The sequence below is a fragment of the Bactrocera tryoni genome, chromosome 2, assembly GCF_016617805.1.
Source record: "Bactrocera tryoni isolate S06 chromosome 2, CSIRO_BtryS06_freeze2, whole genome shotgun sequence".
Classification (NCBI taxonomy): domain Eukaryota; kingdom Metazoa; phylum Arthropoda; class Insecta; order Diptera; family Tephritidae; genus Bactrocera; species Bactrocera tryoni.
The window spans coordinates 570,234-589,474 of NC_052500.1; the positions used below are offsets into that span (position 1 = coordinate 570,234).

General features: G+C 32.5%; 6 protein-coding genes across 11 annotated transcripts; 2 read left to right on the forward strand and 4 right to left on the reverse strand.

The window, feature by feature from the left end:
- Positions 1–185: 185 nt before the first annotated feature.
- On the forward strand, positions 186–13,830 carry LOC120769508 (tudor and KH domain-containing protein homolog). 4 transcript variants are annotated; one of them, XM_040096543.1, is made up of 7 exons: positions 186–467; positions 10,865–11,195; positions 11,279–11,561; positions 11,690–12,243; positions 12,300–12,406; positions 12,471–12,593; positions 12,658–13,830. In XM_040096543.1, the coding sequence occupies exons 2-7, from the start codon at positions 10,903–10,905 to the stop codon at positions 13,011–13,013; spliced, it is 1,716 nt and encodes a 571-aa protein (XP_039952477.1). In that variant the 5' UTR covers positions 186–467; positions 10,865–10,902; the 3' UTR covers positions 13,014–13,830. The 4 variants fall into 4 exon arrangements, with proteins under 4 accessions (XP_039952477.1, XP_039952476.1, XP_039952475.1 ...); XM_040096542.1 differs by lacking the exon at positions 186–467 and adding an exon at positions 9,221–9,270; XM_040096541.1 differs by lacking the exon at positions 186–467 and adding an exon at positions 9,346–9,636.
- On the reverse strand, positions 1,909–4,453 carry LOC120769507 (2-phosphoxylose phosphatase 1). Its single transcript, XM_040096539.1, has 4 exons — positions 4,184–4,453; positions 3,774–4,113; positions 3,464–3,601; positions 1,909–3,389 (listed from the first exon to the last, which is right to left on the reverse strand). Exons 1-4 carry the CDS (start codon positions 4,275–4,277, stop codon positions 2,213–2,215), a joined length of 1,749 nt encoding a protein of 582 aa, XP_039952473.1. The 5' UTR covers positions 4,278–4,453; the 3' UTR covers positions 1,909–2,212.
- On the reverse strand, positions 4,546–5,767 carry LOC120769514 (ubiquitin carboxyl-terminal hydrolase). Its single transcript, XM_040096551.1, has 4 exons — positions 5,631–5,767; positions 5,383–5,523; positions 5,179–5,321; positions 4,546–5,123 (listed from the first exon to the last, which is right to left on the reverse strand). The coding sequence occupies exons 1-4, from the start codon at positions 5,664–5,666 to the stop codon at positions 4,760–4,762; spliced, it is 684 nt and encodes a 227-aa protein (XP_039952485.1). The 5' UTR covers positions 5,667–5,767; the 3' UTR covers positions 4,546–4,759.
- Positions 5,866–7,042, forward strand: LOC120769513. The gene is made up of 3 exons (XM_040096550.1): positions 5,866–6,401; positions 6,456–6,693; positions 6,752–7,042. The coding sequence occupies exons 1-3, from the start codon at positions 6,025–6,027 to the stop codon at positions 6,899–6,901; spliced, it is 765 nt and encodes a 254-aa protein (XP_039952484.1). The 5' UTR covers positions 5,866–6,024; the 3' UTR covers positions 6,902–7,042.
- On the reverse strand, positions 7,071–8,193 carry LOC120769515. 2 transcript variants are annotated; one of them, XM_040096554.1, is made up of 3 exons: positions 8,002–8,193; positions 7,483–7,941; positions 7,071–7,421 (listed from the first exon to the last, which is right to left on the reverse strand). In XM_040096554.1, the coding sequence occupies exons 2-3, from the start codon at positions 7,910–7,912 to the stop codon at positions 7,288–7,290; spliced, it is 564 nt and encodes a 187-aa protein (XP_039952488.1). In that variant the 5' UTR covers positions 7,913–7,941; positions 8,002–8,193; the 3' UTR covers positions 7,071–7,287. The 2 variants fall into 2 exon arrangements, with proteins under 2 accessions (XP_039952488.1, XP_039952486.1); XM_040096552.1 differs by having other exon boundaries at positions 7,995–8,190.
- Positions 13,831–14,400: 570 nt separating the features above from the next.
- LOC120769511 (serine/threonine-protein phosphatase PP2A) lies at positions 14,401–19,095 on the reverse strand. Of its 2 annotated transcripts, none has more exons than XM_040096549.1 (5): positions 18,479–19,095; positions 18,167–18,398; positions 15,784–16,347; positions 15,522–15,712; positions 14,401–14,917 (listed from the first exon to the last, which is right to left on the reverse strand). In XM_040096549.1, exons 2-5 carry the CDS (start codon positions 18,266–18,268, stop codon positions 14,845–14,847), a joined length of 930 nt encoding a protein of 309 aa, XP_039952483.1. In that variant the 5' UTR covers positions 18,269–18,398; positions 18,479–19,095; the 3' UTR covers positions 14,401–14,844. The 2 variants fall into 2 exon arrangements, with proteins under 2 accessions (XP_039952483.1, XP_039952482.1); XM_040096548.1 differs by having other exon boundaries at positions 18,167–18,424.
- Between the last annotated feature and the right edge of the window lie 146 nt (positions 19,096–19,241).

A 19,241-nucleotide genomic window follows, 5' to 3' on the forward strand; every position in this document is an offset into this window, starting at 1 on the left:
TAAGTACATATAATCAACATATGAAAGTGCAATGTGCAATAGAATCATTAACCTTAGAGTTTGGAACGAACATTGGAACCAGAAGCCAGATGATTAATAGTTGTGTGCCCTAATAGAACACAAAAAAATAAATAATAATAGATTGAGTGTAAATTTAAAAAGAGCGCTCTTAATGTGACTTTGACAACAGTGATGAGTATAGTGGCCTAAACAATTCACTCACAGAGTCACTGTCAACACTTTGGCGAAGTAGATATACCAACTAGTGAACATATATTCGTGCATTCTAAAATAGTCGTTCTTTAGGGGGCAGAAGGTGTAACAATGAATGGAAAACTCTTTGACGTTAGACAAAATATATTGCTTCTCTTACCAGTTGGCATATCTTCGCTAAGTCCATTCTGCATTCTAATTATTTTGCAGTGAACATCCTATCATTGCAGCTTTGTGTACAAATGTGTGTGTAGGTACGTATGTATTTATACACATATTAGTGTGTTTAAGAATCAGACTTAGAGATTTCGTTTGGTTTAGAGTTTCCCCTAAACTCTAGATAGAAATAGGCAGAAGAAAATCATTTGAAGATTACCCATGTAGTTTGCTAGAATCTGAAGAAAAGTAGTCATCTACCAATAATCCTGCGTGATTGTAAAAGTCTGTCGAGTTCCATAACTGAGCTCACGAATGAAAATATACCAACACTAGAACCAATGAAAAGAGTTTTGGAAAAAAACTTCGCACGATTTTTCTTCATCAACATTTTGTACCAGAAACGCAGAAGATGACAGTAAGAGGCATTTTTGTAATTTAAACTTACTTGGTCACGAATGCGCCACCCAATCGAGTAGTCGTACTGCACTGCTGCACTCTCATCAACACGAGCACATTCAAATGCAGGCGCATGAGACACCAGTTCGAACCGTAGCACATTTCTGTACAAATATGATGTGCACAAATACACTTGAATATATATACCCATACATATGTGTAAATACATACAAACATGGTTACATGCCTATGCACATGTAACGATGACACAGATCCGAGATATGCTTGAATGCACTTTCAAGTGTATAGATCGCAAGTGTTGTTTCTTTGAAAATTTGTCGCACAAAAAGCCAGGAAAGATCACCCGTTCTAACTATAGGTCCTTGGTTAGGCTGAGCGAATCGGATCCATTTGGAATCAGGGCTGAGGTAGAGGAAAATGACCGGCGAAATATTTGGGAACAATTTAAACGGTAACTATCTGGACAATTTACCGTTGGCTCGGATTTTTCTTCACGATAATGACCTCAAGTCATTAAAACTTGAGTAACTAGTCAAAATATTAAAATTCTGTATCAGCCAGCTCAAAATCCGGTACTATAGAAAACCTATGGGCGATTATAAAAATAATAGCTGCACAAAAACCTCTCAACAAACATTTATGTGAAATAATAATCCAAATGCAATAAAGGATACCCAACTAATTAGCTTTAGGTAAGGAAAAATTTCAAGAAAATGCCATATACTTCGAATAACTACACATTTTTTCAGGTGTTTTATTATATGTGCACAACATTTTGGATGGGCTAAGCGAATGAACGTAATACATACGAATTCTTACAAATTGTAAAATTGTGCATTTTGGATTACAGTGCATGAATTTAATCAGAAATTGACTTCTTATCGTTGTCACACACCATCTCCTAGTACTACTGCTAAGAATTTCACCAGGAGAGGTTTGAGCATTAAGCTCACGTACATTCTGTATTAATCTGCAAGTAATGTGAATTTTCACTGCCCCGTTCATGGTTATTCCTCGTTTTTTGGCGTCTCGAAAAGCTACTCTATTAAGGTCAAGGAGTATTAGTGTGGATGAAAAGGTGTAGATTAAATTATAGACGTTTACAACGCTCATAAAAAATAAAATTTTCATAGTTTCAGATTTATTTATAGGCATGCACATAGCATGGTATTTGTATAATATTCTACCTTAAAGCTAAATATGAATTTTCATGTATGTATGTACATATGTACATACATAGATATGTATATTTTATTTTATCTGTGATCTCTATATATGCAAATATCGTATATACAAGTACATAATATTTGTGTGCAAAAGTATGCATTTGATATGTTTAGTTTACAATTTGTTAGAATCGTTTAATTGAACCTATACGTGAAGAGTAGGTTTGTTTTTGTTATATCCATGTCGGATTCACTTATCAGAAATCAATATCTTTATGTGATACCATTGCGGTACAAGCATCTTTAAAATTAGTTGCGTTCAAAGACGCAAAGTAGTCTTCGTGAAGGAATCGAATAATATTCTCGATTGGACAAAGATCTGCCTTATTCCCACGACTATCTCGTGTGACTCTTAAACTCTTACCACCTTCACAAAACTCGATTTGTTGTGTGACATCTCGACCATTGTAGACGATCCGAAAATAATAGTCTGTATGTGTTTCGCTTTTGTATAATTCAATAGCTAATCGAGTGGCATAAGGTATAAATGTGTTTCCAGTTCTTATTCCCAAAGCAGCTGTTAAATATTGCAGAGTCCAATCGTGGCCTGAGTACAGAACAAATTTTGTTCGATCGCCAGAGATCATTCTTAGCATATAGCTAACGATATGTCGAATCATACCATATGATCGGAGTAGTCCGATTCGTCTGTAATATATATGTGCTACTTCGTATGTTGACTGCCAGTTCGCATACGCCATAAGAGCTGTGACGTGAGTGTCTTCGACACATCCCATCGAATTTTCACTATCAAGATCTTCATTAAATATGTTCTCTGGTACGAAATTAGGATCTGCAGCGTTTTCATCTTGGTCGATGTTAATGACATCATTCAAATCGGTTGCACTCAGTTGGGTGGAAAATAAACGCGAATTATTTGAAATTATTTGTCGGCAAGGTAGTGGCGCATCATGACATAAAATCATAGTTAGAACGTCCATCACATCTTGAACATTGTTGACACCATTTGGTGTATGTTGAAGCAAAGTCCCCCCTACCCATTGAATAACCTTACTGATATCCGGTTGAAGGGTTAAATTAAATTTTTGCTCATTTTTCTGACGCTTGAATAAAAGTTCCGCTTGATGGCAAGTACAGTCTGTAAAACAAAACGCCATGCTCTGTGACTCGCGAATATTTAAGGATAACCACTTATCATTTGGCAAAAAACTGAAGAGAATTGCGAGAGCTGATTGAAAAGTTCTCCTATAGCGCGTAGAAAATACTACCACTTCGTCAGAGGTGAGCAACGAATTAGGAGTCGAGGATCCACCCATTGAGGGTTTATTTGATGTCGGTTTATTCAGCAATCCCAATGCGTGAGCGTAAATTTTATGCAGAATATCACCTACATGTAACATTTGAGCGACTCCCCTGTAGAAATATAAAATTAAAATTTTTACAATAATATAGTATTTATGATTTATGTAAGGAGTTTGTTTACGCACTTAAATGTTAGCTGTCCTAAAAGACATGCGCGATCGGATGCTGGCAACAAAGGAAATCCATGAAACGGTCCCATTTTATTCCAATACATGTGATTAGAGCTCGCAGACGATGTGGAATTGTATAGGAAACTTCGATAGCTGTAAATGATTTTCGACACTCAGGAAGTGTGTAGCAATTTTTATTTGCGTAGTTTGTACGAACATTTTACACACACATACATACGTATGTGTATCTGTATAAACATGTACATTCGGGGCTTAGAGAGTAGTTTCCAATAGAAGTTTGTAAAAAAATTTATTGTTCACTCACCGATTGACTAAGCCGTTGTTTTCTGCACTGCAATCGATACCCATAACTCCTCGCATATGTGACATGGGACCACGGTCACCGTGCCTTATGACCATTAGTACACCTTGCAATTTCCAACCGTCTAATATGCCACCTTCATCGCGACGCACCAAGTGTTCTAAAGGTGCACAACGCTCCTTAAATTGGCTATATTTCAAAATTCTTTTGTCTAGCCTTTGATGATAAATTTCATCCGTATATTGTGCGTTGACATCTCCTGATGGAGAATGTAATTGACCATTAAAAAATTGTATTGTATTACTAAGAGAATTTCCGTTATGACCAATATATTTGTACATTCCTAAAATAATTCAATAAAAATTAAGCAATAATCATTAAATTGAATGAAATTGTATTAAAATGTTTTTTACCGGCGATTAAGAGAAAAATCCATATACTCAGTACCAAATAACAGTGCAACGTACGATGTTGCGTCGAAAAACGAATCAACTCCTTTATCAACATGCTTTTAAAAGGCTTAGTTTTTTAATCACTCTGACCAAATATTACTCCATTTTTGTACTTGATTTATTAAAAAGTTATAACTATGTTAAAGCAAATCGTCAACTTAATACATAACATACAAATACCCATATAGTACCTATTCATTGACATGCGCATTCCCACTCTGAATAAAGCCTATTTCCTGCGTTCTATTGAGAACGTACTTACTTTTTGATTGAATGCGAAATTTTAGTGTCCAAAAAGCTGAGCAAATTATAAAACCAAACAATAATTTTTATAAGCCATTGATATCCAATTATTTTATTACTACCGATGCAATTCGTTTACAATTTCAATATAAGCATTTAAAGCGAGAAATTTATGTTTGTGTAATTGGTATGACAAAATTTCAAAATTGTCTTAAAACTATTAATGCATGTATAAGCGGATAGCGTAGCACAAGTTAATACTAATAATTTAGCATATTAAATACAAAATTCGTGTTAATTTGGTGACGCGGTTAATGCCATTACCGTGAAGCGCATTTCTTCTGGGTCCCTAGCCATGAATCCTTTGCAGACTTTTGCTGCGTCTTGCACAAATGTTGAATCGGAAGTCGAACTATGCTTGATGGGGAATTGTTTTCGACCATCTAACTCATACAAAGTGCCTCCGTTGTGAATTAATGATATAAAATGGTGATTTACTTTTTCTTCAGGATTAGCAACGGTTTGACCTTCGTTGGCAAGTTCATAATGGCCCTCTGTAAATGATACATCATTTTCCAAAGCTTTACCACGTTCTTCTGGTGTTAAATCTTTGGCGTTCTCAAGAAAGTTTTTCAATATTCCATCAGAAAGTGAAATGCTAACAACATAAAAAATAACACATTATTCGTAAAGCTTTTAAATGCATACCGCACCTTTTGTTATTAGCCACACTATGTATAATAGCAACAGTGCCACAAGCATTAGAAGTTAGTTGTCGCATGTAGAAAAGATCATCAGGAAAAGTTCCAGGATCTGCAGCTAATTGTTCATGTTCTTGGGCTCTATGCTTCTCATACTATATTGTAAAGAATATTTCCCAAAGCCAATTTACATAACAAAAAGAAATATGTACCCACATTTTCTGATATAGGAAATAGCAAAATTATTGCTTTGACTGGTTGCGGTATCCATTCGAGCATCTCCGGTTCTAAACTGACGACATCAGTAATTGACCACTCTTGAGACACCCCCAATTTATGAATATACTTTGTAAGTACCTAGTGAGCATAGGCATATAATTTAACCAAATACGATGACTCATCATTACTCATTTTAATACATAAATATTTTTGATTTGTTTCAAATCGGCAAAAAATATGCTTACATCTGGATTAGATTCAAGCGGCAGCCAAGCAGGCATTTCTTTATTATACTTTATAAATAATTTTAGGAGCGAAAGATTTTAATGGCTAAAATATTTCCTAACCTTTACACTGGTACTGTTTACTAACTGCCGGCAATCAGTAGTGCCACTTATTTATTCACTATTTTACTCTTAATGTTGCCCATGCGTTGAAACAAGTCATTGAAATATCAAAGTTGAATGTGAATAACATTAAATCTGGCATCCACATCATTATTTATGTTAATTTTGATATGTAATTAAATATATTTATACTATAGGCTTTATAAAAGAAAGAGGAAATACTTACCGTTCTCTGCAATATAGTTCCCTATAACATCTTTCCGTGTTTCCATATATTCGCTCTTTTGACGAAATGCAGGACCTTAACACTCCTGTGCCTTCTTCACTGGGCGTACCTGCTGTGCGTTTCGATGTAAATAAAGAATTTCAAAATCGCAGTTTGCCTCCTGATCGTGATAGTTCCATTGCAAGACTTCAACGTAAGTCATGGATACGTTCTAATAATGAAAGGCGGTCAAATCGGGAAGCACTTACGACTTTACTATCATCTCATGGTGATAACTCCAATGATTGTATAGAGAGGTTGTTGGCTGAAGAAATATCATATCGGGATTTGGCGTCACTCTCATGCTCCGATTTACAATTGATGGGTTTCAAAGACTCCAAAGAACGTCAAGAGCTAATAACGTTTTTTTCAGAACTACCAAATCAGGATCCAACGTATAAAGAGCAAGTAAAATTGTATAATTAATTATTTCATTATTTTGTAAAAACAATTTTTAGAATATGTGAATTGCCTGAAGCAAAGACATATAATCGTGAAATTTTGGGCAAGGCTATTGACCATTTGGACAACATGCGTTCAGCTCTATCCGCTATCAACTATAAATTGAAGATTTTGCCTCCGGATGACATAATCGTAGGAGAAAAAAGTTTTGCGAGTCGTTTTGTGCTGGAATCACTAGCAGAGTTAAAGGCCGTAACTTTTGAAATCGATAAAGAGATTGACGACTTAACTAAGGTGTTGAAGCTCATTTAGTTGTCAGTTTTTCGAATTATAATTTTGTTTGTTGTAATAGATTCAACTGGACAAATGTTATAGGCAGTTGGCTGACGTTAATGTTAAAAGACGTGGCTACAGTTCTTTTGGTATTTGGGCATTAATTTGCACGATGGCAGCGGTCGGAGTCTGTGCCTCATTTTACATTCCCAAACTGATCAGAAATTAAAGAATCATATTTTTTACAGAATTTACATACTCATGATTATATATTTCATGAATTTCAAAATTGATTTATTACATTTCCTTATATAAAATTATATGTACACATATACATATATTATTATATACATATGTATACATATAGTATATTACAGTTTAATTCATTTTGCATATTGAAATATCTTTAAACTTAACATTAATTCTAAAGTTCGATATTAATTTAGATAACATATTAATACTAAACTTAATAGAATATGATCAAAGTGTTTAATTGACTTATTTATATTGCACATGGAAATTGGTTACGGCCGAACCATTAGTTTAAAGCATCATTTGCTAACCTAGTGCATATATTGAATCATTTTAGGTGAGCTGTGAAAAAATTTTCCAAAACTAAGTTTTATTTTTATTCTCTTCTTCCAAAAATGCAAACATTAAGAATGTCCATTCATCAATGTATTGTGGGTATTCCCATGCTGTTGTACAACGAATTAAATCTGATCGGTTCATACAGTGCGGCAATTCACCTTTTTTAAATTAGTAAGCTGAAAATTATTATATTTTGGGGTTGTTCTATAATATACTCACAAGCAACCCGTTGTTTTATTTGGTTCTCTTTGTTATAAGAAGAATATATTTGGTCGAAGAAGTTGATATATTGCGACAACGCCCACGACTGGTAAAAAACTTTATCTGTATTGCCAACTAATTTACTTAATTTTATCAATTGTCGAAGTAATTCTTCTGCATGTTTTGTTATATCTTCGAATATGGTCAGAATTATATTCAGTTTTTCTATATGCTGTTTTAGATCTCTCGGATAAAGTGTTTCCTCGTTTTCCTTAAGGTTACGACTGGATTCCCTAGATTCTAAAGCACGGGTCTTAATAGACTCAATCGATGTACAAATGGCGAAACCTCTTTTTTGAGCTAATTGCCATTTGGAAAAATTACTTTTTTGTTGTGAAATTATATCATCCAAGCGATCTCTGCATGTCTGGACGTTAGGATCTTGCATACACGATTTTCCACGCGTGTTATCCGAAACTGTTTAAAATATATATTAAACAAAATGTTTAATGAAACGTATAAGTACTCACATCTTACAGGGGTTAAATTCTTAATGAGATTTATGTTGTCTTCCTTTCCTGGTGTCAAAGACATAGTTTATTAAAAATCGTGCCAACTGAGCAGAGAACACCAAATATATCCAATGTTTTCCTAAGCAGGCATAGCAAAGGCAGATTCCAAACAAACATAATTAACTTTAAGGTTGTGCACACGGTACGATTGTTGTGTATTTATTACCATATAGACTGTTCGATTTTGTTGTTTATCAAAATGTTAACAAAAACCTAATACCATGTTCAGACCGAAAATTTAAAAGATTAGATTATATTTAAGCATTTCATAACCCAACAGTGTTCTCACTGCCGTTAGAAAGATCAAAAAACAACTGTTATTGTCATTCAAGAATTCACATCGCTTAATATTTATCAAAAGAAAAGATTGTTATATAGTATTTTGAAATAAAAATACGGCTTTTTTAATGTTTTCCATATAATAGAAATAATGGATGCATTTTTTCATTTGTTAAGTCGATTTTCAGATGAAATTAGATTCATTGCTTTAAAAAATATTTGTTTGTTTACATTTTTTCCCCTTTGTATTGTCCAAATCAGCTGTGATAATGTAAAAGATTTCCAGTGCTGACAAGTAGATTGCGCAAAATCAGAGTCGCACAGAGAGATTTAGCGTGGATGAGTTTCAAATCATTTCAATGAAGTGATTTGGAACTGTCATTTTTGTATGGCGAAATCTTGATAAATTTTTAAGATTAGTGGGATAATCCATTCAACAGCCGAAATCGTGTGATTAAGTGTCGGTCTGAACATGGTATAAGCTATAGATAATAATGTATCTATAGCAAGTTACTTGGAAGTGGTAGACCAGTACAGCTGCAATCAATTCATTTTGACTATTAATAATCGAAACGATAACGTAATATATTTTTTAGTTCACATGGTGTTATGCATTCAATACTTGGTAGAAAGCAGCTTATTAATATTATTAATAACTGGGAGAATTGGATTATTAATTTAATCCACAAAATTTGTAATATTTTATGTAACATATCAGTACAATTTATTCTTGAAGAAAGATAACAAATTGAAATTTGCCTAACCAACTACACAATTTGGAATTATCAAATAATCAAAAAGTATGCATCATGATATTGCTTTCGCAATAAAATGTATACAATAGATCATACATTTCAAAAATATTGAAAAAAGTTAAGCCGGCAGCTTTGGTTCTGGTTGACACAATCAAATGTTGACATTCATTAAATTCGTGTCTCAATTTTGGTAATATTAGGTATTAAATGTTAAAGAAAATAATAATTTGATCATTTATTAAAATACTTACTATAAATAATATAACAACCCTCAATATTGAATTAATTGAAAATAATCTCTATGCGTATATGTGTGTGTTTTGAATTGAAGAGATAGTTATCTGTAGACAGAAGTGACTTCACTTAATATATGTACATAACAGTCGGGTTTAAAATAATGCCATAAATTGAAATTGAAAACATTACAGACATTTAAATTTCAAATTCTTAGAAAAACACCTTGTATCAAAGTGTTTAAAAATGTATGTTAGCTTGTACCGGGAGTGCGGGTGTCATTATATCAAATTGACATCAAAACAACGTGGTCGGATTGTTTCAGTTTGATAGTATGTTAATAAAATAATTAATTTTTTATCAACTTAAAATGGAAAAGTGTATTTAAGAGTAATTTTTTAAACCTTTTTGTTTGTGAAAGTGTCCTCGAAATTAAATATGTACAAGTTTAACGAAATACATACCGCAATCTGTGGATTAGTAGTTCAGTCAAACTGGTTTGAATAAGAGCATGTATGATATGTTTTATACACTATTCCCAATGCAAAGTGATGTACACATTCAAATATTAATATAAGTAGTGTATTCATTATGTGTATTGAGCCAAAAATCCTTTTACCTTTTACTTGGAATATCGAGTGAAGAAATAAGTATATACAATACATAAGTTCATTTAAAGCAGAGCGATCGAAGGAAGTCATTCGTCAAAATTCATAAACGATATCGGGTACATCATTTTGCATAATGAAATCGCAGTTTCCCAAATTAAAAATATTATAAGTCGGTATTCTTACCGTCAAGGTCAATCAACAAAAATCTTTAAATTTTACCCAAAATGTATCTTTTGATAAATAGAATTACACTATATCAATAGCAATTTCACATTATGTCATTTTACTAAATTTAGCGATCTCTCGTTTCGTATACGTAATTTGGTGACGCTTTTTTATTTTTCTTTTGAAATATATACATACATACATATATGAGTATGAACACACACATTCATACTTATATCTACATCTAGAATAAATTTCTCAACAAATTCAAACTTTGAAATATCTAAGGGAGTATGTAGTTTTCTTTCGCCAAATCTGCCTTTATTTGTATAAAATTGATGAATTTCTTGTAGTTCGTGGTATATTGACTTGAATAATAGATAAATTCTAAATATCGGATTTTAGTTGCACTACATGGCATTTTTTTGCAACATAAATTTTACAAACAAATATATAAGTATATATGGATCTGCAGTGTATTTACATACAAAATGTAAACTAAGTGCGCTAGCGTTTTTTAAGTAGTCATGGACTTCCCATATATGTACATGTGTAAATAATAAAACTGGAAATATATAGTGAGATTCATACATATGTATGTATGTATATAATACATACAAACATTTCACACAGTTCCCTTAGGGAGATAAAAATCCTTTTAAATTATGTATGTATGTTAGATACTGAACCGTAAAATTTGGGAAAAATTTCTTTAGAAAATATTAATATATTTTTTCCAAGTGACAAAGGATGTAAATAATGCAATTTTCAAAAACTTTTTCAGGGTTGAATTTTTTATTTATCTAATACAAAACTTGTAAGATGCTACGTCACAACGGCTTAACTGGTATGCCCATATATAAGTTAATCCTTGGTTTTGGATTATGCACTTTGGGTGGCGCTATGTTATATACCTATTTCAAAAATAGGGATGAAGATAAGGACGTGCCACAACCAAAACCCGTGATAAAACAGAGAAGAAAACCACAAAGGATTGACGAAGAAGTGAAGATCAACTTTGAAATATTAAATGAGCATATACCACTATGTGTGGGTCGTGGAGGATCCAATTTAAAATCCATTGAACAACAGACGAGCACAAAAATACATTTAAGGTAAATGTTATACCTACAAATACTATGTCATCTAAGTAATATATTTTATTATCATTATTCGACATGGATGGACGGACGTGCAGAGACAAAAATGATAAGTACAAGAGCTGTGATATATACGGAACGGCAGAGGGCGTAAAACAAGCTCGCGCATTACTATTAAAAGAAATCGAACGGGCACCAATTGTCAAGGAAGAAATCTTTGTCCCACAAAGTGTATGCGGAAAAATTATGGGACGATGCGGTGAGGCAATGCAAGAAATTTGTCGCATATCTTTGGCAAAAGTTACTGTGGACTCAGGTAGTGGTCGCAGCGGAGGGGCTATGGATAAAAGGCGCATTCTTCTAACTGGAAACCAGCAACAGGTGCGACAATATACATTTTTAATATTAATATTCTAAATATTTGATTAGATATTAATTAAACAGTTTTATTTCTAAGTGAGACATGTAAATATAATATTTACTTGTTAATTTATCGTAAAAATGTACAGGTAAATATTGCTCGAAAATTGATTGAGGAGAAAATTGAAGAAGATGAAGACCTTAGGCGAGCCGTTGAAGAAGTCGAACATAGACGAGAGCCGCGTCGTTCGCCTTCGAACAGCATCAATTCAAGCATGTATTCTTCGCAAACGTCTTTGAGTTCCTATTTACCTCCACGTGAAAAACTTCTCGCTTCTCGTAATGAGGATAAGCCAATGGAGGTTTATGTATCTGCCATTGCATCACCTTCCAAATTTTGGGTACAAATTATTGGTCCTCAATCAAAGAAACTAGATGATATGGTACAATCAATGACAGAGTACTACAGTGAACCGGAGAATAAAGCCCGTCATCAAATCGTGGAACCATATTTAGGCCAAATTGTAGCAGCCGTATTTAAATATGACGGAAAGTGGTATCGGGCCGAAATTGTGGGTATTTTACCAAATCAGTATAACCCTAACGACGTAGTACTAGACCTTTATTTCGTTGATTACGGCGATAGTGAATATGTATCGCCCCATGAGGTATTTGAATTGCGTACAGATTTTTTGACTTTAAGGTAAGGAAGCCAATTTTCAATGTTTGGCAACTTTTAATGTTATAATAATGTATTAGATTCCAAGCAGTAGAATGTTTCTTAGCTGGTGTTAAGTCTACCATGCTGCAAGATGCAGATACTTGGGATGCGCTATCAATCCAAAAATTTGAGGAACTTACACAAGGCAGGCCAAATTATTTCTTTTTTATTTTACTTTAATTATATATAATTATCTTATGTTCTAACAGTTGCTAATTGGAAGAAACTCATTTCTCGAGCAACAACTTATAAAGAGCGACAAAAGGGTGCATCTGGTGCTGCCCGAGAGAGTTCACCCATACCAGGTGTTGAACTTTTTGATTTGACAGAAGGTAGTCGAAAATTATGCATATTATTCTCAGAATTGTATATTAAGAAAACATGTTCACAATTCAGGTGTGGAAGTCAACATTGGACATATTTTGATTTCACACGGATTTGCCTTGCCTGCCGATGACCTTCCACGCCCACGTTCCCCTTACTATTTAAACCCATCTGCAACTTTTCACCGTAACGAGAACTTGTCAAATGGTAAAAGGAATAAAAGCACTGATGATGAACATTTTCTAGAGGATCAGTATGAAAACATACAAACAAATAACAATTTATATGCAGATAATGCTGATAACAAAATTGGCACATTAATAGACGAACAAGCAGCAGATAATCTAACACCCTTGATGAATAAGAAATCTACTGAAGCGTTGGAAAATAGTAATTTACATATCAAAAATGGAAATTTAAATCGATAAGAGCGGAATCTGTAATGCCGATTTAATTAAGGCATTGATAACTTTTCATGTTGCTACTTCTGTTATAATGTATCATTTAATTTTACATTTAGTGCTTAAGTGGGTGGAAATATGTACATATATAGGTAAATGTTTGAATGTTACAAACATATACATCGACTGGACAATTCCGAAACATATTTTAATAGATGTTATTGCTTCAATATTGTTATTTAGTGCCCCTAACAAGAAATTGCGGGAACCCAATGATTTAAATTTTATGTAGGAATATGGCGTTTTTCTTATTAGTAACTTAAATTGGAAACATATTGTTAAATTTTAACAATACCTATTTAAAATCTCTCTGTGTTGACAACATCTATTTATTTTATTGAGTAGACGAAATTGTCTCAATTAAAATTATCGTACAAATTAAATTTTTGTGTACGTACTACGTATGTTACGTTTGCAATACAGCAAGCTGAAAATATATTTTTTTCTAAGTCAAATACCAAATCGTATTTTTTCTTATACAGAGCAAACTTAAATTTAATATTAAGATTTCATATTCGGATTATTGCGACAAAAGTGGTTTAATACTGATGGTAATCAATAATAAAGAATATACAATTTTCTTGTAAGGAATTTGTATATTTTAGACGTGATAATCGACAATGAAAACATTTTTATTTTTGGGAAGACGATGACTTTAATATACATACAACAATAGCACGTTGTGGCACCGCAATTAAGACTTGTCTGGCTCACTCGGTGGTTTGGCGAATAAAATCCCTACCCTCTATATGACATAAAATAAAACGTTTTCATTTTTATAATACATTTTTATTTTTATTTTTCTGTTTAGCAATAAAATAATAGTTATAATAAATTGTTTCTTTTTTCACAATTTAGCAACTTAATTATTATGTTTATAGTTGTGTTTTGTTTAATTTTGTGTTTTCATCGTTTTTTGTATATCATTTATTCTCTATTATTTAATGTTTATATTTTGTTTTGTGTAAAGCCCTACACTCTACAAACTCTTCTTTTATCTTGCGTTCGCTAATCAGTTCAGTTCCTGCTCCAATTGTAATGTATAGGCCGTATTACTGTCACGTCTCATTCCCAGTTAACGACTATGTATGTTAGTTATGTGATTTAGCATCCAATTTCTCTGCTTCATACTTGATAATAAGTTAAATGTGTGACAAGGCTATATCTATGCGCGAATTCTAAAAGTTACATATTTAATAGAAAATTTCAATTTTTATTTACTGCGAAAAATTATTATTATTTATTTGTTTTAAATCGGTTTTATTTATCCGTGGATTTTTAAATAATGGATTTTAATATTATACTTTTTAGCGTTGATCATATCGCGTTAACTGTTAAATTAAATGTAAATCAATTGTAATTCTGTCCCAAAGTTCATTTCTTTTTATTTAACTAAAGTGTGGAAATTGTTTGTTTTGGATTTGCATATACTAAAATTTTCGCATTTGGCTGCATCTTTTTTGTAAGCCTTAAACTAATGCCTACGTTTTAAACATATACTTGTATGGGGTTTTGTGTCGGCTGTTTCTTACACAATAACTTATTAGTACTCCTACTAAGTTGCCAATCGCAGCCGTCCCTCGTCCATAATTATTGCTGCTAAAATCTGGTGTTACCTCCATTTATATACTTTTACATTCACTTCAACTATATTGATTTTACTTATTTATTATATCTTCTTTCCATGCGATTGGAATTCGATTTTTATAAATAGTTTAGTATTCTTTGTTTTTTCTGCTGTTCTTTTTGCATTTATATAAATGTATGTATAATATATGTAAATGGATGAAGAATTCTCTTATAGGAAATAATCCGGTGTTCTTCGTGTAACGTGAGGTTCACCACGACGAGGTGCTGGGTCAAATTGTAGGCTGTAATAGATGAAGAGAAAGTAATTATATTTTATTCCATGTAAAATAGAATTTAATCTGAAGTATATGAAAAAAGGAGTAGTCTGATACGTTAGATTTTTTATTATTGGTTAAACAATATTAATTTCTTCGACATATTGGGAAATTGTCTACCAATCAATTATACACTTGTTAGTGACCTTTGCTGTTTCTTAAGATAGTTATAGGTTAAGCCTAATACTCTATACAGATGGTAATTACTCAAAGATTGCATGGTCCTCGCGAAGCAACTCGATCTCTTTGCTGTTTTTAAGTTTATTTTCGATCTCATAGAATAAATTTCTATGGCAGACGCCTTAATAGTTCAAAAATCACAAGTAGTGTTGGTGGAGATTCGCAAGATGGAAAAAATCACCCTGCGGTACCATCTGTTAAGATTTTTTTTCTAAACAAATTCTACCACTGCTCTCACTTATCAGATATTTCCTAGACCATCTCTTAAGGAGTGTTAAGATAATAGAATTTTTTAATGAAGGTACATATTTTGATTTCCTAATGAACTAAGGAAACTTTATATAATATTGTTATTAAGGGATGGGGCGATGGTGTGTTCATAGGTACTTACAATGAAAATTTGAGTGAATCATCTAATTCCATTAGGGCCGCTTGATTTCCACAGCGATAGCAATAATTAGGCGCTGAGAATATTGTAACAACGTTGCGATCATGGCACCAATTATATCCTTCCATAACTAACTGATGAGCACGAGATACAAGTGTCAGTCCATTTGTGTTGTTAAACGTTTCCGAAATATCCTATTAATTTTTGTAAAAATATAATCATGTACATATAATCACGTATATAAAAGAAAACATCGCTTATATACCTGACCAAATGTGTAACCGGCACCACGGGGTGAAATGCCCCAACCACCCCTATCATCGGGGTCGGACCACAGTAAATCGCACATGGGACCCTCATGCGGCACTTCTTGAAGTCTATCCAATGCACGAATATGGTCCAAGCTATCAATAGATGGGCTAAGCCCTCCATGTAAACAAAATATTTGACCATCGACTAATGCCGTTAGTGGTAAGTAATCAAACAAGTCGGTAAAATATTTCCAAACGTTCGCATTGCCATATTTTCGCAAACATTCATCATAGAATCCATAAACTTGAGTAATTTGTCGCGATTCGTGGTTGCCGCGTAGAATCGTTATTCTCTCACGATAACGAACTTTTAACGCCACCAACAATGTGACGGTTTCTACTGAATAGTAACCACGATCAACATAATCACCCATAAACAAATAATTAGTGTCAGGAGATTTGCCACCTATCCGGAATAATTCCATCAAATCATGAAACTGTCCATGGACATCACCACATACTGTGACCGGACATTTTACCTCCTGAACATTAGATTCCTTGGAAAGAATCTCCTTCGCCTGCAAATCAAATTAAAATAAACTTGCATTAATTATTATTATTTTCATTTATATACTATATTAAAATAAAGAGTATAAGAAATTTTTCTTATTTCCAAGCGAAATGTCATTTTTACATACATACTTATATAGCAATAACACTGGTATTAGATAACTAAAATTGATCCACTAGAATATTTCTTGGCATATATCAAGGTCAAGCAATTGTAAAATAAATAATAAATCTTACAAGTTTAATTTGCTCAGCATTTTCATTATAAACATTTTAATTCATAAATATTCTGAGCAAATCAAATTTTAGCCAAGTTCCGCTAGAAACACAGAAATGTATTTTATTAAGAAATAAGTACATTTGTAATATTTACAGTATATTCCTTATCATATACATATAATATCATATAAGCATGTATGTATGTATTGCAATTTTAACATCAAAATCATTTTTTTTATCTCAGACTTTAAAAAGTTGTTTAAATGACGGTTCCTATCATTTGTTTTTGAAAAAACTCATAGTGTACTTCGGACATGTAAAATATGTATTCTTTTCTTACATAGGATTCTTCATACTTGGCTTAACATCTAAGTAGTTACACCAGCAAATAGATGGAGAACGTTAAACGAAGTTCCTTCCAAAACAAATTATTAATTCTTCATAATGCACATAAATAATACATGGTAGAAAACTATAAATATACCTACATTGTATCTACATACATATGTATACATATACATACGGAAGTTTGCGAGGAACAGTATTTTTATATGCATAGTGTTTAATCTTTTTGGAGGAAATGCATTTTTCAATGTTAAAATCAAAGTTTTAGTTGAATATTAACAAAGAATGCAACACCTACGAAACAATAAATTTTTGATGTTTGATTTAATGAATTATGACTAAAAGCCTAACATGGTATTAATTATGTATATGTATGTACCTATAGTTAGAAAAAAAAGGACCAAAGAGAGAAATGATTATATTTTTAGTTGGTACTCATTTTACCCATATTGATGGAGTTTCTTAAATCATTATTTAAAAAATTTCTTAACTTTTTTTAAAACTTTTACATTTTACGAAATTGTGCGTTGCATACAGTCCACATAACCTCAAACATGTTCCACAACAATTATATTATCCCTTAACATATTCAAGCAATTAACTAAGTAGTATCTGTGTACATAAAACAGCATATGGCAAAATTTTCTATTTTTAAATTTGCGCTGTGATTTCAGAGAAACACGGTTAGGCCATCTAGGCTATATTACATCGCATTACTTCACTCTAATTGAAAAAATAATAATAATAAATAGTTTCCGTATTGGGAATGTCTAATTCAATCAAAAATTATATTCTATAAGATATGTACAAACATATCTTATAAGACTTAGTTTTTTCCCAAATTATAAACAATCTACTATTTTTTTAACTATTATAGCATTATATTAATTATTAAATTCATTTGATTCTATCCTTCATCATCATCTAATATCTTAACTTTCGGTTTACATTCTGCTATCGCTTGTCATCCCTTTCACACCACTGCTTGCATCCCGGACTTTTATATTCTAATTATTTTCAAGATGGCTGACGCACTAACGAAACAGTTGCGTGAACGAGCAAGCAGTAATTCCAACAAACATAACTATGCACAAATAAATACGACAGACAAGAACAGGTAGCATGTATGATTTGTAGGAATTGATTTAAATGTTTTGTATGTTAACCTGATCGGAAAACTTAACGGCGGCACACTAGTATTAATTTTTTCGTCCAAATTTCCTTCGACGCATTTCCTAACAAATCACTTTCATCCAGACATACCTTATCACACAAGGTTCGCACTTGCGTTTCCGTCAATTGATTGCATTCGTTCAACTGCTCAATCCATTGATCCAGATCTTTTGTTGTTGCTTTATCCTCCATCGCAGTCGAAGAGGAGGAAAAAGTCTCGTCAATCTTCGTGGATTCAATTTTGACGGCTTTTGATTTACACGAACCAAACAAAAAATTGGATTGAATTTACAAAATATTTCTGGCGTGACGTATGTTGAGGCTATTTAAATAAAATCAAATTTAAAACTTTTATTTTTCACTTTTAGAATACAAATTTCAACCAATATATTAGACACTAACTTCTCACTTGGACTCTTAACTCAACCGCACGAATGAAAAATAACCGATGACTGACTGTCTAAACGAAATAAATGCACGACCGACACGCACTATCCAATGTAGCAGCACAATTCGAAAAGACCGAGCTGCTTCTTCGCTCCTTCTTTTCACTCTTTCTCGCTTGCTTTCCACAATCTCGCAAATATGTGGAATCGTTTTCCAACTCTACAACGAATCCACTCGTGTTTTACGACAAATTATGTGATGATTCAATTAACTACTTGAGACCACAACTCCAAAAATGCATTTACTAGATGTCAGATTTAATCAGTTGTATTTATTTGTTTTTCTTTAGTACTAAATAAACAGCATTTTTATGATCTCAATTTAATTTCTCACTTTTTTAGAAACACTGTATAGAAATTAGCTCTTTTCTCTTCAAAGGCCTTCATTTGCCATAAATCAATTTTTGGACCTTGCTAAAGTTCGTTATAAATTTTTACAAGATCACACTTTAGTTTGTAAAATGTGAATTGTTAATTTTCAACTTCAAAATTTTATTCCGATTGCAGTAAAATTTTTCCTAGGATGGATGAAATGCGTTTAAGTATTAAATTGGCGAACTGATGATTGAGAAGATCCCATCGATGCGGGCTCACAATTTGTCAGCATTGCCAGTTTGAGATATTTTATGGCTTTATTATTAAAGGCATTTTTCTGACTGATTTAAAAACGATATTTATCTATTATAACTAGAAAATATGTGTGGTAAAATTACTATATT

Coding starts and splice junctions, on each gene's coding strand:
- LOC120769513 (XM_040096550.1), top strand. CDS start 6,025: ATGCAGGACCTTAACACTCCTGTGCCTTCTTCACTGGGCGTACCTGCT. Junction 6,402..6,455: donor CAGGATCCAACGTATAAAGA/GCAAGTAAAATT, acceptor AACAATTTTTAG/AATATGTGAATTGCCTGAAG. Junction 6,694..6,751: donor AGATTGACGACTTAACTAAG/GTGTTGAAGCTC, acceptor TTGTTGTAATAG/ATTCAACTGGACAAATGTTA.
- LOC120769508 (XM_040096543.1), top strand. CDS start 10,903: ATGCTACGTCACAACGGCTTAACTGGTATGCCCATATATAAGTTAATC. Junction 11,196..11,278: donor AGCACAAAAATACATTTAAG/GTAAATGTTATA, acceptor ACGGACGTGCAG/AGACAAAAATGATAAGTACA. Junction 11,562..11,689: donor TAACTGGAAACCAGCAACAG/GTGCGACAATAT, acceptor AAAAATGTACAG/GTAAATATTGCTCGAAAATT.
- LOC120769515 (XM_040096552.1), bottom strand. CDS start 8,058: ATGTCTTTGACACCAGGAAAGGAAGACAACATAAATCTCATTAAGAAT. Junction 7,942..7,994: donor GAATTTAACCCCTGTAAGAT/GTGAGTACTTAT, acceptor TATTTTAAACAG/TTTCGGATAACACGCGTGGA. Junction 7,422..7,482: donor AATAAAACAACGGGTTGCTT/GTGAGTATATTA, acceptor AATTTAAAAAAG/GTGAATTGCCGCACTGTATG.
- LOC120769511 (XM_040096549.1), bottom strand. CDS start 18,268: ATGGAGGATAAAGCAACAACAAAAGATCTGGATCAATGGATTGAGCAG. Junction 16,348..18,166: donor TGCGAACCTTGTGTGATAAG/GTATGTCTGGAT, acceptor TTTGATTTGCAG/GCGAAGGAGATTCTTTCCAA. Junction 15,713..15,783: donor CCGGTTACACATTTGGTCAG/GTATATAAGCGA, acceptor AAAAATTAATAG/GATATTTCGGAAACGTTTAA.
- LOC120769514 (XM_040096551.1), bottom strand. CDS start 5,666: ATGCCTGCTTGGCTGCCGCTTGAATCTAATCCAGAT. Junction 5,322..5,382: donor TATTTCCTATATCAGAAAAT/GTGGGTACATAT, acceptor TTTACAATATAG/TATGAGAAGCATAGAGCCCA. Junction 5,124..5,178: donor AGTGTGGCTAATAACAAAAG/GTGCGGTATGCA, acceptor TTATGTTGTTAG/CATTTCACTTTCTGATGGAA.
- LOC120769507 (XM_040096539.1), bottom strand. CDS start 4,277: ATGTTGATAAAGGAGTTGATTCGTTTTTCGACGCAACATCGTACGTTG. Junction 3,602..3,773: donor AACAACGGCTTAGTCAATCG/GTGAGTGAACAA, acceptor AATCATTTACAG/CTATCGAAGTTTCCTATACA. Junction 3,390..3,463: donor TTAGGACAGCTAACATTTAA/GTGCGTAAACAA, acceptor ATATTTCTACAG/GGGAGTCGCTCAAATGTTAC.